The 15126-nt window shown below is 41.0% G+C and overlaps 1 protein-coding gene across 2 annotated transcripts in view; it reads right to left on the reverse strand.

Annotated features, from left to right (window-relative positions):
• The window catches only part of PDIA5 (protein disulfide isomerase family A member 5), a 99351-nt gene that overhangs the window by 55238 nt on the left and 28987 nt on the right, over window positions 1-15126 (reverse strand). For both annotated transcript variants that reach the window (XM_071746651.1, XM_071746652.1), the window contains exons 4-8: window positions 14624-14707; window positions 13799-13844; window positions 7683-7775; window positions 6359-6419; window positions 2491-2558 (exon numbers count right to left, since the gene is read on the reverse strand). In XM_071746651.1, the coding sequence (XP_071602752.1) occupies window positions 2491-2558; window positions 6359-6419; window positions 7683-7775; window positions 13799-13844; window positions 14624-14707 (352 nt within the window). The remainder of the gene's footprint in view (window positions 1-2490; window positions 2559-6358; window positions 6420-7682; window positions 7776-13798; window positions 13845-14623; window positions 14708-15126) is intronic.

Consider the following 15126-nt stretch of genomic DNA (forward strand, 5'->3'; position numbering starts at 1 on the left):
AACATTTGACCTATTTCAACACTTATCTGCTCTCCACCAAGCTAACTATAACCTGTATCAATTTTGAACCTCTCCCAAGTGGTCATGTCTTCTGGGCTTCTGACCATTCCTGTTTTATTGTGACACCTCGCCCACTTCACAGTTTCCTTGAAGGGATTGCTCCAAAAATGGTACCTCACACCACTACCTGATGCCTTTCCAGCCAAACAATTAAATAAAGGCTTCCTTTATTTGGTATGTGGAATAAGCATATGAACTTGATGCTTCTGAAGTCTCATGTTTTCACCAAAAAAGTCCAGCACCAGAGGAGGAAAGCACCTAAGCACACACTCAAGCACTCTGGCACACTCATGAGGTCCATGGGCATCAAGGAGATGCTGAAGTGCTTGGCTGACCACCAGTTCCTCCTAGGGCCACAGCACATCAGTGACAGCCACCTGCCAGAACCCACCCAACTCAAACCATGGGAATCTCTTGTGCCAAGGATAAGACAAGCCATCCTTTTCTGACTAAGAGTCCCTTTATTCCTTCTGTGCTGAGTGTAATGGAATTGCAAGGTCTAAACCAAACGTAACACTGAAAATACCACCCTGACTTCCTCTCAGTAATGGTACTGGGCCAAGAAACAACCAGTCCAAAGAACACAGCAACCCACAATGGGCACAGTTCACCTTTTCATTTTTATGACCTATTAAACAGGCAGTTCAATACTTCGTTTTCCTGCTATGTAACAGTAATCCTTGCTTTTGAGCCTGGCACATCCTGACAGCTAATGACAGGTCAGATTAAAAGGCCAAACATTCAGCTCATCCAAACTAATCAAAAACTCCCCAGCAAAGCTTGATCTGGAGGTCAGCATCACTCTTATATACCCCATGGATAATCTATGATGGGTTAACTTTAGAAATGGCAAACTGTGTATACATCCTACTCAGGAATCTAATTAGATCAAATTCAGACAAACAGACTGATTTTTTTGTGAAAGACACAGGTGGCAGGGGTATAAGTGGACCTTCATGTGAACTGATTCTGCACTAAAAATGCTCCAGGGCAAAAAGCATCCCTGACCTGAGTTGCATCCAGCACAGGCACTGCTGTGCCAGTGCTGTCACTCAGCTGTGCAAGATTAGCCTGGATCTACAGAAACCATTTCCAGCTGGGGATGGAAATAATCAAACTAGAATAGATTTGGAGTTTAAATTCTCCAGTCTGAATTTAATAAATGAGCTGCACATGGACAAGAAAAGGATAACTGCAGGAGAACATGGTGCTCTGCAGCATGCCTCCTCTCTGGCATCACCTCTGTAGGTCAGTCTTACACTCCTAATCCCTGCCCATCCCACCCCTCACAATGCCAGGCAGGATAGGAAAGCCTTCCCTGGTACAGTGGCACAGGCTGCACCAAGGGGAGATGGTATTAAAGTGCTGCTTGGCTAGACAAACACACTCTTGAAAATATCTTCAAGAGTTGTAGTGTCCCAAATAAATCTGAACCACTCCCACTTATTTCAGCCCTAAGCAAACAAGGATTTAGAGAAAGCAGTTTTGAAAAACAACTAATTGGGAAAACGTGGAGGAGTCTGACAGCACTCAGTGCTTATGAGAAGTTCTGGACAGAGCCATCCTAGTGATGAACTGAAGTGCTTGATCTTTACCCCTAAAGGAAAATGGTAAACAGTGAGATATCCCACAGGTAGGATCAGAACAAATTCAGGTAACCATGAAATCAAAAACCTATTTCTCTGTCACTCATGAATTATTGGGATCATATAAATTATACATACCACATCATAAAACTTTGACTTCAGAAGGGTATTCAACTTGCTTAGAGAGATCTATAACCTTTACTAGTACAAACAGGTAATTAAATAATTGTGATGGCTGTTGATAGATTTTATTAAGGTTAAAACTTTTTTTTCACTTCAATCTGGTATGAATGTTAACTTTGTTGACAGAGCTAAAGTAAATTGACAAGATTTCATTTATGCTTATGGTTAGTGCCTCGGAGGGTAGTCAGAAACTAATGCAGGGATATCCCCTTCCATGACACTGCAAGTCTCATCGAAAAAAGTGGATTAATTATCATCATAAAGGCAATCATTCTTGAAATGATTCGGCAAAAAGCCCATTAAAGCCATTATGGCAAACACTTCTTTATCTTTCAAAACAAGAGCTCAACAGAACTACAAACTCACAAATTAAAAGCTAAACATAAAACTACATAGTGTCAGAGCCTATTTTTTCCATGGCAAGAATTACATGAGATCCAAAGGGCAAGTGAGTTAGCACCTAATTCTCCAAAGGCTTAAGAATAAAAATCAAAAGAGAGAATCCAGAACAGATCTGGAACAGAATTGTTATTTTTGTTTTGTTTTGACTTGCTTAAAATTCCCTTCTTTGAAAATTTTAAGAGGTTTTAAATACTCAAAAAAACCAAAGTGTCAGAAGGCTTTTTTTAAAACTGTATATAAATCTTATCTTCTCACTTACGTATTTACCCTTCAGTTCTGTCGCTGCCTGCTGGTAGGATGGCATCATTCTCTTACAAACACCACACCCTGGTAAAAAAGAAACTGTGTAAGTAACATGCCAACAATTCTATTCTGACTGTTCTATAGGATCTTTGTTTCAAAGCATGTGAAACTACATTTTTTAATATTCAATGTATATTATATATACAAAACATATAAATTATACTTCTCTATTTTAAAACAAAACTCCTCTATTTCACTTAATATTTATTAGATTATTAGTTTCTAAGAATGTTACTTTGTTACATGCTGATATTTTTGCATGTTTTTATGCATTTTTGTTTTCATACTCATTTCTCATCCCACTTTTAGAAAGAGTAACTCCATCTTATATTCCTCATGCTCTGAGCTGAACCCAGAGGGGAGCTTAAGATGAAACTCACATTTCAAAAGTCAATGGAAGATGTCATGCTTGTGAACCCAAACAAAAAGCTTTGTGCATGTCTGGTCTTTAAGGGAGGGAGGGGAAGTACTTCAGATTCATCCCATCTTAACAAGTCTTTGAAATTCATTTGAGACATTTCCTAAACACATTAAACAGACATCACAAGTTAAACAGTGCTCTGTTAACTGAGAAGACACTACTCAGAAGAACCAACAGCCTTTGTAAGGTGCAATAACCAAGTGCTGAGGAAAACCCAAGGAGCAACTGAGGAAGAGTACCAATGTATAGTGTGCTAAGAGTGGTTTGAGGATGCTCCAGAGCACTAAGCAGATTAGTACTAAGTCACTTGTGAGCATCAGGTTTCACTCCTGCCAAGATAAATAAACACAAGCATGCACATGGGAAGGGGCAGGATAAGACAGCATGAAATACAGGAAGCTGTAGCCAAGCACTTCAGACACTTCTTGGGGAAACACCATGGCACAATAGTCAGCATTCCTATTCTGGTGATGACACAAGAGTTTTAAAAATATCTTCCAGAAAGGAAGAACAGATATTGCAGCCAGTGGTTTAGAATCACATCAGCATGCCTGGGAAGAACATCATTTAACCAGAGAAGGAGAGATCTTAGTTTCTGTGGTCTTTCCACCTTTGATCAATCTCTCTGTTCAAGTTGCCAGTGAGGCTGTTACATTAGTGCCTGGTCAAAACGTCCATTTCTTGGTGGGCATGGACCACTCAAGTGAGGCCAACTGAGGTCTTGAAGTTTCAGCCAAACCACTGGGCAGACATCAAAAGATTCAAGTTGTTAACACCATTTTCTGAATCTTCTGTTTCTTCTCTCTTCAACAGCCTCAGGCCCAGAACTCCCCCAGCTTCCTTCTCTTCCCCTCTTCCATCTCTTACCACTCCCTAGACACTCTTCTGAGCACAGGACATACCAGCCTCCTCCACCCAGCCTTCACCTCCATAGTTCTTCCACATCCAGCTTTGCTGCTCCCTCAAACTCACTGCTCCCAAGCCCACTTCAGTACAATCCCTCCTATGGATGCATTTCTGGGTTACACTGCTCAGGACACCAAGCCACATGAAAGGATAACCTTGAAAAACTAGTTTTCTTCTTCAGAAGAAGGAGCTTAATGAAACATTAATTGTTTTTTCCACCAGTTAACACCTCCATTTTTAAAGCCCTGTTTCCAATGATGTTACATATATGCTACAAATAGCTCCTTTTTGTTGCCAGATCCAGACCACTTCCTGCAGGAGTCTTCTTTGACAGAGTTAACTACAGAATAAATCTGAATGCCTCTAAGTATACCTAATTTTTCATACTTAGAGCTGTCTGACTTTATAATACAGGCCCAAAAGTACACTGAATGGTCTCCAAATGGCAGGTAATATCTTCTCAGGAAAGTGTGCCTTTGCTCTGAGTCATTTTACCCAGATCAAGTATTCCTGAAACAGTAAAGAAACTACATTTAAAGTTTGTAGTCACTTTCATCTCTCTCTGCACTGGTAGGTAATGAAAGAGCCCATTTCCTATGAATCTGCCACAATGAATCCAAACCCCTGCTTGCAAAAATCAGAGAAATAATGCAGCTGTCTTCCCCATAGCTTCCCATAAAAAGTCTCTGATGTCCTCTCATGCCAAAGACCTCCGAGTCACCCCTTCCAAGTAAAGAAAAGCAGAATTTCCTTCAGTGACCTGCCTCGATTTGCTGCTCCCAGTTATGATAGTTAACACCTGTATGTAAGCAGGAATTTCAGCTGCCCAAAGACAGTACTTTAATGCAACTACTGGATGCATTCTGTCTCTAGCATAAGGAGTAAGAAAAGAAAAATTGGTCAAGAACCCAGTTGGAAGGTCTTGTGTGTTAAATAAAAGATGAGGGAGTTAAGAATTGTAGAATGAGAGACAAGAAAAAAACCAAAAAACCTTACAAGTAGGCTTCCTTCACAGCAGTTCAGAAAGCAGCAACAGTATCACAGCACCGAAGACTAGCAGGTGTTTTGCTACTTCAAAAGAAGAGAAACTGAAAGGAGGAGGGTTTCTGGGGGGATGGTTCAAAGACAACAACGGGTTAGATAAGGCACATTTCAGGAAGACTCAGTTGTGGAAAACAATTTTTCATGATACAGGTAAACTGTGAAAGCACTCTGCAGCTGACATCTCCCTGAAGGGGCGATTTGCTGGCAGAGCAGGAGCATCATCTCCAGCTGATGCAGAAGCAGCAGCAGCAGCAACTGGGAACAACTGGATGCCATGCTCAGCCACACAGGATAGACTGCAGAGGCTGAAGGAATGGAGCTGAAACTAATTTCATTAAAGTAAAAAAACATTCTCTTATGCATCAAATTAGGTCTTTGGCAATTCTGATCTTCTCGGCAGTCCTCAGATGAGACTAAAAAGGCAGAATGGTATTTGAGGCAGTAATTATGAGAGAAAATACCCTGAGAAACAGCAGATAAAGATGCTTTGGGTTACATTTTAAAGGAAATCAGCCAGCAAATTGCTAGTGGTGCCCAACATCAATTTCCCTATCAGGGCAGTGCTGGAAGGCTTCTCTAAGCTTAGCTCTTTCCTTTCTCGTGGCTGCCCTGTTCTCCAGCTGAGCAACATCTCCAGTGCTCTCATTTTGGAAAGCCTCTCACATATTAGTCACCAGGAAACACAAAAAAAGACGTGAATCTACAAAATTAAGGAACAAGCAGCCTATGCAATGACAAGACAGCAGCATTACAAGGGCAATGTCACAAAAGAATTGCTATTTCTCCAAAGTGCTCTTCTACTTCCCTCCTGTCATTGTCACCACCTCATTCCACTTGTATTTAAGTTATTCCTGCCCATGTGGGTAGGAACAGCCAGGGTGCCTCCTGGATGGAGAAGGAAAGATATTCCTACTCTTGACCACTGCACTGTTCCCTGTGCCTGCTGTATAGGAAGAACAGATACATTGCATTTTTTTCAACTGCACGGTCTCCTCTGGAGATGTTTTGCTTGTGTGGAACCAACTTGTCCTATGGTCCAAATTGCAAAAGTAAAAGCATGTGCAATACCAGTTTGCATTTACAGCTCCATGCAGGCCAGGGGCCAGGTGCACTCTCAGACAGATGTATTAACACTTATGCACTCAGCACATGGTGTTTGTCTTGTACAACACAAAGCTAGAAAGGACAATGGGTAAAGAAATTACAGAAAACAGCTGCTTAAAAGAACAATGAAAAAGAGCTATCATCACAACAGAAAGAGGCAAGACTAGGATATATGTAATGTACAATTAGGGGGAAACTGAGGACAACCAGGCAGAGCAACACACGGAGTCGAGTGATAAAAATGGGATGAGATGGTATTAGTGAAGCACAGGTGAAGCTTCTACTCAGACTTGGACATCTCTCAGTAGAGAAAGGAGATAGAGGTGACAGGACATCCTGGGTTACTTACATGGGGCATAGAACATCATCAGAAGGGGTTTGTCCTCCTTCTTTAGAAGCCTTCTTAATTCCTAGTAAATGAACCAAAGAAAATAAAACCAGACCTATACTCAAGGACACCTCCTCTTATTATTTGTGTTACAACTTTAAACATTTAATATATTTACTCATGGAATATAGACTCATCTCTGAGGGAAGAAGGGTCATCTTTCCCAACAGACAAGACTTCTTGAGTTTCTTCTCCTTGCTCAATTATAACTTGAAAGAAGATGGCAAAGTTCATTATAGATTTGGATAACTGCTAAATATCCTAGACCAATACCTTCACTGTTGAAATGTGGAAGTTGCAGGGCTTGCTTTAATACCACTGCAGAACCTCTGACTGGAAACATTTCTTCATTGATTCAAACAAAAAGCCATACTATAATTCAAAAAGTCAGATCCAGTAATAAACCAAATTCAGCTTCCACACTACAAAAACTTGTCAGAGCTATGACAAACCATGAAAATATGCTTTTCAATACCAATATGACAGAGAAACCAAATGAATTTTTCAAAATGAATGCAACCCTTGGAAGGCCTTTAATAGAGTACAGAGGATGAACATTAAAATTAATCTTCCTACAAAAACTGAATGTCATAATAAAAGTTTCCAATATTAAAGATGAAAGCTAGAAAATTGAAAAGGCCCTTTACAAAATACCAGCTTGAGTCCAATCAATTAAACTTTTGAAAAAATCTACAGACTAGACAACTAATACAAAGACCAAGCTGATTATAGTAGAGAGACTGTAATGAGCAGCTGTGTGGTGGAACTGGCTTTTTAAGGTAGTTTCATCATATTTGTTGCTTCCCCACCTATCAGCAAGAGGACAGTTATGGTAAAAGGCTAAACCACTCATGATCTGGATCCTTGTTCCTTCCTGCTCCAGCCTTCCTGAGAGGACTTCGGGCACTAAAGGGAACCCGATGTTTAACGAAATTCTGCAGTTTTAAGAGCACTGTTTTACTTGCATCCTGCAGTGACTGCATCTTGCAAGCTGCTAGATTTTCCTGAGACAAAAAGGTGTCTTCCACCACACCATTCATAATGCTTTTGGTATTTGTCGTGTATCTGGTAGACTAATACCATGACCATGTGTAGGGGAGAGGAAGGCAAAAAGCAGGAGACTTTCATAGATACCACAAACTTTGTGAAGTCACTTAAAACAGTCTGGCTTTGTTAAGCTTCCCTTTCAACAAAAGCAAATAATGGTGCCTCATTAAAATGCAACACAAACATACACATTCCCTTCACCCCATATATTTATAAAACATCTATCCAGCTTAGGTACCTTTTCACTGTCAACATGCACAACATCTTTGGCTTCAGGATCTTCCTCCCACAGTGGAGCACCTTCCGGATCCTTGAGAAAGGCCACCATAGACTGCAATAAAAAGGGAAAAAAAAGCTTGTTAAGGAAAATTAATGGAAACCATGAGACATCCAATCGCAAATCAATGGTGTCGTGCAAACCCCATCCAAAATGAAGCTTTTGCTTTTCTGCACATATACTTCTGTGCTCTAATGCAGATGAACACAAATCTCCTATTGCAGACCCAAGTGATACATGGGTGTGTACCTTTCTCATAACTGGTATCTCAACTTACCAGTTCCTGTTTCCACTATGAAAATGGGGAAACCAGTGTGTAAGTAGACCAGCACACAGACATAAGCACTAAGGATCCCTAAGATAGCTTTTTCTATGGTATTACGTCTGCAATACTTCCACAGCTACTCCCTGGCTTAGCAGGAAAGATTTCTCTTTACACAGAGGTTAGCTTCCCATGCCCTTCAGAGCGTATCAGAATAACCCCTGAACCCAACAGGACTATTTGAAGAGCACACTGATACTCACTAGGAGCAAAAGCAATGAACTCCACACTTAAAGATCAAATTGCTTATTTTGTCAAAAGAAGAATAATCCACCAACAGTTCTCTCTATGACCCACCCACCCAGAAACAGCACTCAATGAATTTTTAAGTAGGAGAGTAAGAAACAAACATGACAAGAGAAGTGGGAAATACGAGAGTCTATGATTCTGTGCTTCCATACTGAACAAGCTGAATACACATGCACACATACTTTATAATTGCTTTACCCGACTGACAACCAACCATCTGTTTCAGCAGACCACAGATATTCTCTGTATCATAAGGAAATACTCTCTGACAGTTCTGATTTCAGCCTGAGAGCTGATTTCAGCCAGCCCTCTGAAGTCAATGAGATGCTCTTTGTGGGTTCCAGCAGAGTTGCACTGCCCCTCATTTCCAGCTGCAGATGGAAACATAGGCTTGACCACTATTATCCTCAGATGTCTGTGCTCTAGGAAACAAAATACTTGGCGTTGTGTTCATTCATCACTCAGACTGACCTCATTTCTTTCTCCTAAGCACTGGTTGAAGGTACATGTCCACTCCCAGGCAGGATCTCTGCCACACCAGTAATGTAGTGAGGTCCCTGAAGAGCTGCCTTCAATGACTGGCTGATATTGCCACAGCACTCAGTGAACTTGGGAGCACAGAAAAGCTTCATGAAAGCCTTTTTTAACCCATGGGCTATTTTGCCAAAGCTGCTCACGACTGAAGAGCAGAGCTGAGTATACACCAACATACACCAAGAGCATCCATCTATAAGCCTAGGTTTGTACTCCCCCTTCTCAAGAGCAGGTAAGGAGCACACCTGGTGACACGTGCCACTGAAAGTCTCAGAGACACTTTTGCCACCTCTGCCTTTGTTAAGGCTGCTCTGGTGCAATATTCCAACAGTTTATCAACAGTTAGTGCAGCTCAGCTCATTTTCCTGCATCTCAGTTGGTACTGCAAGGCTCAGGAGGATTCAGAGCTTACGGCAGGATCCATTTATTGCATTTATGTTTCCATCTACTTGCACAGCTAACATTGAAGAGATTTGTCTCATCACAAGAGGCAGCATATATTAGTCACTAGACAGCACGCAAAGCATTTAATGTACATGGTAACAAGACCTAGGGGGTGAGGTAATAGTTTTGGGAGCACAAACACTTAAAGTAGAAGAACTGTGTTTAAATATGGCATTAGCAGAGAAAGAAGCTAGCTAGGGAAAAAAAGTCAAGTCATTTATAATGGAGTTACAGCTGTAAAAAGCTCTAAACCAGAGGCACTAACATTCCAAATGATGCTCTAAGAAGATTGAATAATATATGGGGAAAGGAGAGAAGAGGACAAAACAGCAGAGATGTTGTACACTTAGGAAAGCTTCAGCAAGTTCTGCTCACTCTCAGTCTGCACAGACCTTAACTACACACTGGAGGGAGGAGAGAGGGGTCAACATTTTAAATGGCTAATGAGCACAATTGACTCTGCCAGTTTCAAGGATTTCTGTGTGCTGAGTTCAGTCATGCAGAAACAGATGCGGTTAGAAGATGGGGGATTAAAGAGACTTAATTCATAGAGCTTCTCCCTCTCAGCCAAGACAGAAAAAAAAAATAGACATGCAATGTCTTCTGGCAGGAGCAGAGCATATGTTGCCTTCCAGCCATTACTTCATGCACTGAAGAGAACTTCCTGTGTACATTTAAATAGGAAAGAAACCCCCAAACAAACCATCGCACTTTCTAATCACAGAAAAACAGTGGTCCTCAGGTTGCTGGGTTAGAGATCACAGAGCAAAATGTTGAAGAATCAGAGAGGCTCCTATCCTACCATGACATGGTCAGTACCCACTTGACCCTGCAGCACCACCACAGCCACTCTGGACTGCAACCTGCTTCTTGAACCCTTGTGACAACTTTGAATCTTACACAATTCAGAATAATACAGGACAGCTTCATCCAGCCAATGCTGCTAAAAACAAGTGATTTTTAACAGCACAATAGCTAGTGGTCATATATGGACCTAGGATTTAACCTGAAAAATATATTTATGTACACAGAAACATACCACTGTACCTTTCACTCCTTTGAAGCATGATGCAATGGAAATGCTAATAAAACCACTTTGCTTGATTTCACACACATACTCCTTAAACAAATCCTTGAAAAGGATTCAGAGTTTAGAGCAGGACCAATTTATGGTGTTAAGTCTATTTCCCTTGCTAGTACTGAGCAGATTTGTACTTTAAGTTTTCTCTATTTTAGAGACTCTTAACTCTTCCTGTACTTCATCCTCCAGAAAAGGCTTCAACATGTAATGAACAGCCTGGATACCAGCCTTAGGGCACTACTGAGGATTAGAACATGGCATGGCTGAAGCAACATATGAACAGACATAACAGTTAAGATCAAAGACTGATCTAAGCTTAGGGCTCCAGCAACAACTCTGACTACACATACAGACTACCACTCTTTATATGGCATAGACTGGTATATATACTCTCCTTTTCTGGCAAAAAGTAATGAAGTTTATGGACTTTGCACCAGCTGTTGTTTTTGGATCTCTGTTTTGCTAACTATCAATGGATCCATACTTTATGACTATCTAAAACTGCTTTTAAGACTCCTAAATTCTCAGCTTTCGTAATGTGTAGCAACAAGTTTTGATTACATTTTTTAAACATTGCATAAACATTTGTTTCAAATCAGCTGTCCCAAACTGTCACTGTTTGCACATAAGTTTAGAGAAAAAAATAGGTAATCATTCCCCTTTTCAAACTACTCACAGTTACACAAATATCTATCCATCTCCTTCAGTTGTCCTTTTTTCCAGGTCCAAGAATCCTCACAGAAATACCCAAGCCATCTGTGCTCTGATCATCCTCACTGCCCTTCTGCAGGACTCCTACACCTTGCACTTGATGGGGCAATCAGAATCACACACAAGACAGAAGAACCCATTGGACTCATGTGGTGGGATAACACTTCCTCTTCCATTTTCTACTCCTTTCTTAATTATTTGCATTGTATATACTGTTAAAGCACAGGGCCAACATTTTCAAGTCAAATGCTGTCCTGACTGGTACTTCAAACTCATTATAAGAGCCTGCACTACTCCAGCATGGTTCCAAGTTCCTACTTTCATACTGACAAGCCACTTGGCTTGTGACAGTGACAAGCCACTGACAAGCCTTGTGAGAACCTAACACTTTCTGTAAAGAGATGGTAATCTTTTTTTTCAACTATTCCTAATAATTTTGCACCACCAAACTTTGCTATCTTGAAGTCCACCTCCCTACCAGATACCCCAAGCAGTTCATATCCTAACACAGGTCTCAGCATCAGGAGGTTCTGACTGCCAACTTCCTCTCAGTGTAAACACCAAGCTATCTTTTATTCCTCATTTTTTCTAACAGAAAACCCACAAGGACATCTCTGCTAATTACATAAGTATTTAGTTACTTTAAGAAATGAAAAGCTTTTCTTAAAAACCCAAGTACACTATCGGCCGGATCAGCCACATCTATGAAATTGCTGATAATTTCAGAAGAATCCTTTTATAGTTCTTCTGAGTTGAGTCCATCGTTCTCCAAAATGTCATACATATATTAATATGACTACTGGATGCCTGGAAAGAAAATCTGAGTTTTATTGCCTCAAGCTTGCCGAATGATGTGAAACAAATCCTTTAATCTCTCTCTTCCTCAGTGTGTCCACCAGTATGTAAAATGGGTATGATACCCTACATAATTGTGTTGCTCTGCTGCTTGCTGTTTGTAATGTACTGGGAGATTCCTGACAAACACAGCTGAGAGAAAGAAAGGTCACTGCCTCAGCAGAAAAAAACCCAAAAACCAAAAACAGGGAAAATAAATGGTATAGAGGGAGAAATACAGAAATGCCAGAATTTATTCTGGCAGATTGACCACTGCAAAGCTCTGATGCACTGTCCAACCTGTAAATCACTAGCAGCTGGTTTCACAGAGACAGTTCAATCAAGAAAGATGAGAGATCCCAGGGGGAGGGAGCTTCAAAACCCCTCTTCAACACACACTAGAATCACACATCCCTGTTCACAGAATGCTGGTTCCTTCTCCCCAGAAGGCAGGGCAAGAAGAAAGGGGGAAAAGCTCATCATAAAACAGCAAATGAAGGAATACACAGTATGGTTCCTGTTGTGTTATGATTGCTTCTCAGCTCAACACTCCCTGGGGCTCTGCAGGTGCTTTCCAGTTGATCTGATCTGTAAAGCACAGTTACAGTACTAATTCCTAGTTGCAGCACTCACTTCATGAAGGGCAGGAAAGACGTTTCATGCAGTGTTCAAAGCACCCAAATTTGGGTGATTAACAAGCCTCCCTTACCCCACCACCCACCAAGAGGACAAAACATTCAGCAGGTGCATTTCCTCACTAAGCACAGAAGGAGGCTCGAGCACTTGCTGATGAGGATGAATATCTAACACTGCCCTTTCAAATGCCTGGCAAGATTTCTGCTGCAGGAGACAGGAAGATACACAAGAGGCAAATTTTGCAGGATGACACCAAGTGCAGGCTGAATGGAGCTCTGGCTGTAAAAGGAAAGTCCAGAAGTAGCACGCTTATAAATGGCTACTCTGGCAGATACAGGCTCATGTAGCATCTCTCCACCACAGAGCCATTCCTCCATCCCAGGCCAAACCTCTGAACAAGCCAGAATGAGGAAGTGAATGCAATGATGTCAGCCTGGGGTGGTGTTAGCAAACCTCCACAAGACCAATGATGGCACAGAGATGGGTTTGCTGGAGGAAGAAGAGAAATGGGAACTGGGCCTCAGAGCTGTACAGAAGTACAGAAGTAAACTCTGGATGCCAAGTCATCCAATGGCTGCAGCCTCCAGGGAGAATACTCCCAGTGCTTCACCAGGGCTTTGCAGAGGAAGGCTCCATGCTTTTGTCCTGCTTAACGTGCTTTTAGTCCACCATTTTCACAATCATCAAGATCTGCACATTTGTTTTACATTTCAAGTCTTCTTCCTCCCATTGCCCTCACAGGATGTTTCTTTCTGTTGCTTTGTGTTAAGGTTTGCAAGAGAAGAAGGAAGGTTGTTTTATCCCTGCTGCAATCAGGACACATCCATAGGAATTATGGTTCCACAATCTGATAAATGGTAAGGCCACTCACCTCTCCTTAAAAATTTATAAGCATACAACCTAAAAACCTCAGATAACTCCTTATTAAAATGCAGTGTCAGCTAATACTTTTAGTTATAATGACATTAATAGCACCTTGTAACAAAACCAAGAGAATCCCTATTTGTTACTAGTGGACAATTTAACTTACAATTGACATTACATGGGTTCAATCTTCTAAATAATACACAGTTTTCCTGGATCTGTGGTTGGCAGACACGTATGCACATAAAAACCTTCAGGTCATTCTGACAGCTGTTGATGAAGATTAACCCCCTCCCTCTCATGCCTTCCGCATGAAAAAGTACCAACACCTGTTTTTAATCCACAAATGTTGCCCCCATATGTAGCAAAAGAATAATAAAACAATCAAATATTTAAATTTACCTTCAATGTGACGGCTCTGTTATATTCAGTATGAAATGCACCATCTCTGTTGAACAAGGAGTGGGGAATAATGTTAACTTACAATAAGGCTGCTGGAAATAATTCAACTGCTCTCCCTCACTTCTCACTAACAAAAAAAAAAAAAATTCCTGCTGAAACCACTGAACTAAGTAGAATTTACAGTATTGAAATTAAGAGGGGGGGGGGAAAAAAGGGAGGAAAAAAGGAAGGGTGTATAATAGAGTGTAAAGCAAGCAGGTTTATATTAAATCATTTTCTCCCTGACAGTTTCACAAAAATTTTTACTACGGTATGATCTTCAGAGATGCAGATGCAGCAGCTTGGTGTCTCCTAAATTTAAGAGACTCCCACTACTATTATTTCCAAGAAGAAAATCTCACTTGCTGTTTCACTACACTCACTTTTCTCCGCTTACTTTACTACCACAACTACTACCACAAGTCAGAAAAGCAAGCACAGAGAGCTGAAGTGGCCAGCCCCAGGCACATGCCAGCAGGCATATGAAAGCAGAGGAGAGCTCAAATCTCAGGCACCAGCCATGTATAGTGGGTAGTTTTAGTCCATTGGGCACCTTTCCCAGGCCCAACTCATGCTTTTAGTATATTCTATTCAACAGCAAAATAAATTTATCTCAGCTTCTGTCACAACAGATGCTTGCAAACTCAAGGAACAGCAATCAATTTCACATGTCAAGGGATAAAAAATAAATTTTCATGCTGCAGCAGTACGGAGCTGCAAGGAGAATGAATGGTCCTAGCAGGGGCATCAACAATTAAGAACCACAAATCCCAGCCCAGCACTCACTTATAATGGAGTAATTCCACTCCTTTCTCCTTTGAATTGGGATCTACTTTCATCTTCTTGCATAATTTTCGGCTTTCAGTATCACTGCAAAAAACACATATTGGAAGGAAAAAGGTTACAAGAAAGGAAGTCAAATGCATTCAGTTCTGAAAACTCATTGCTGTGCTCCCCATCAGTGAACTGTGTTAAACCACATTCCAAAGCAAGGCCCTAACCAATGGAAGAGGAGACCATTCTAGCACGTCCTTAGCATATCTTCTGTCCATGGAATTAACCTTAAATTTTGCTAGTAAAATTTCCAAGAAGACCATGTTACTGTTGGAGTGACAGTCAAAAGGCACTGTTTGTGAAAAGATTCGAAGAGAAATAGCAGGTTATCTTTTATAACTCAAAACCAGAAAGAAACATCTTCATGGTATCTTCAAACCCAGATAACAACTGGCTAGCCTTAAAAAGGTCCTGCAGAAACCAATTCAAATTTTGGAGCCCCAACCCTGGAAACT

The sequence above is a fragment of the Heliangelus exortis genome, chromosome 6 (genome assembly GCF_036169615.1).
Source record: "Heliangelus exortis chromosome 6, bHelExo1.hap1, whole genome shotgun sequence".
NCBI lineage: Eukaryota > Metazoa > Chordata > Aves > Apodiformes > Trochilidae > Heliangelus > Heliangelus exortis.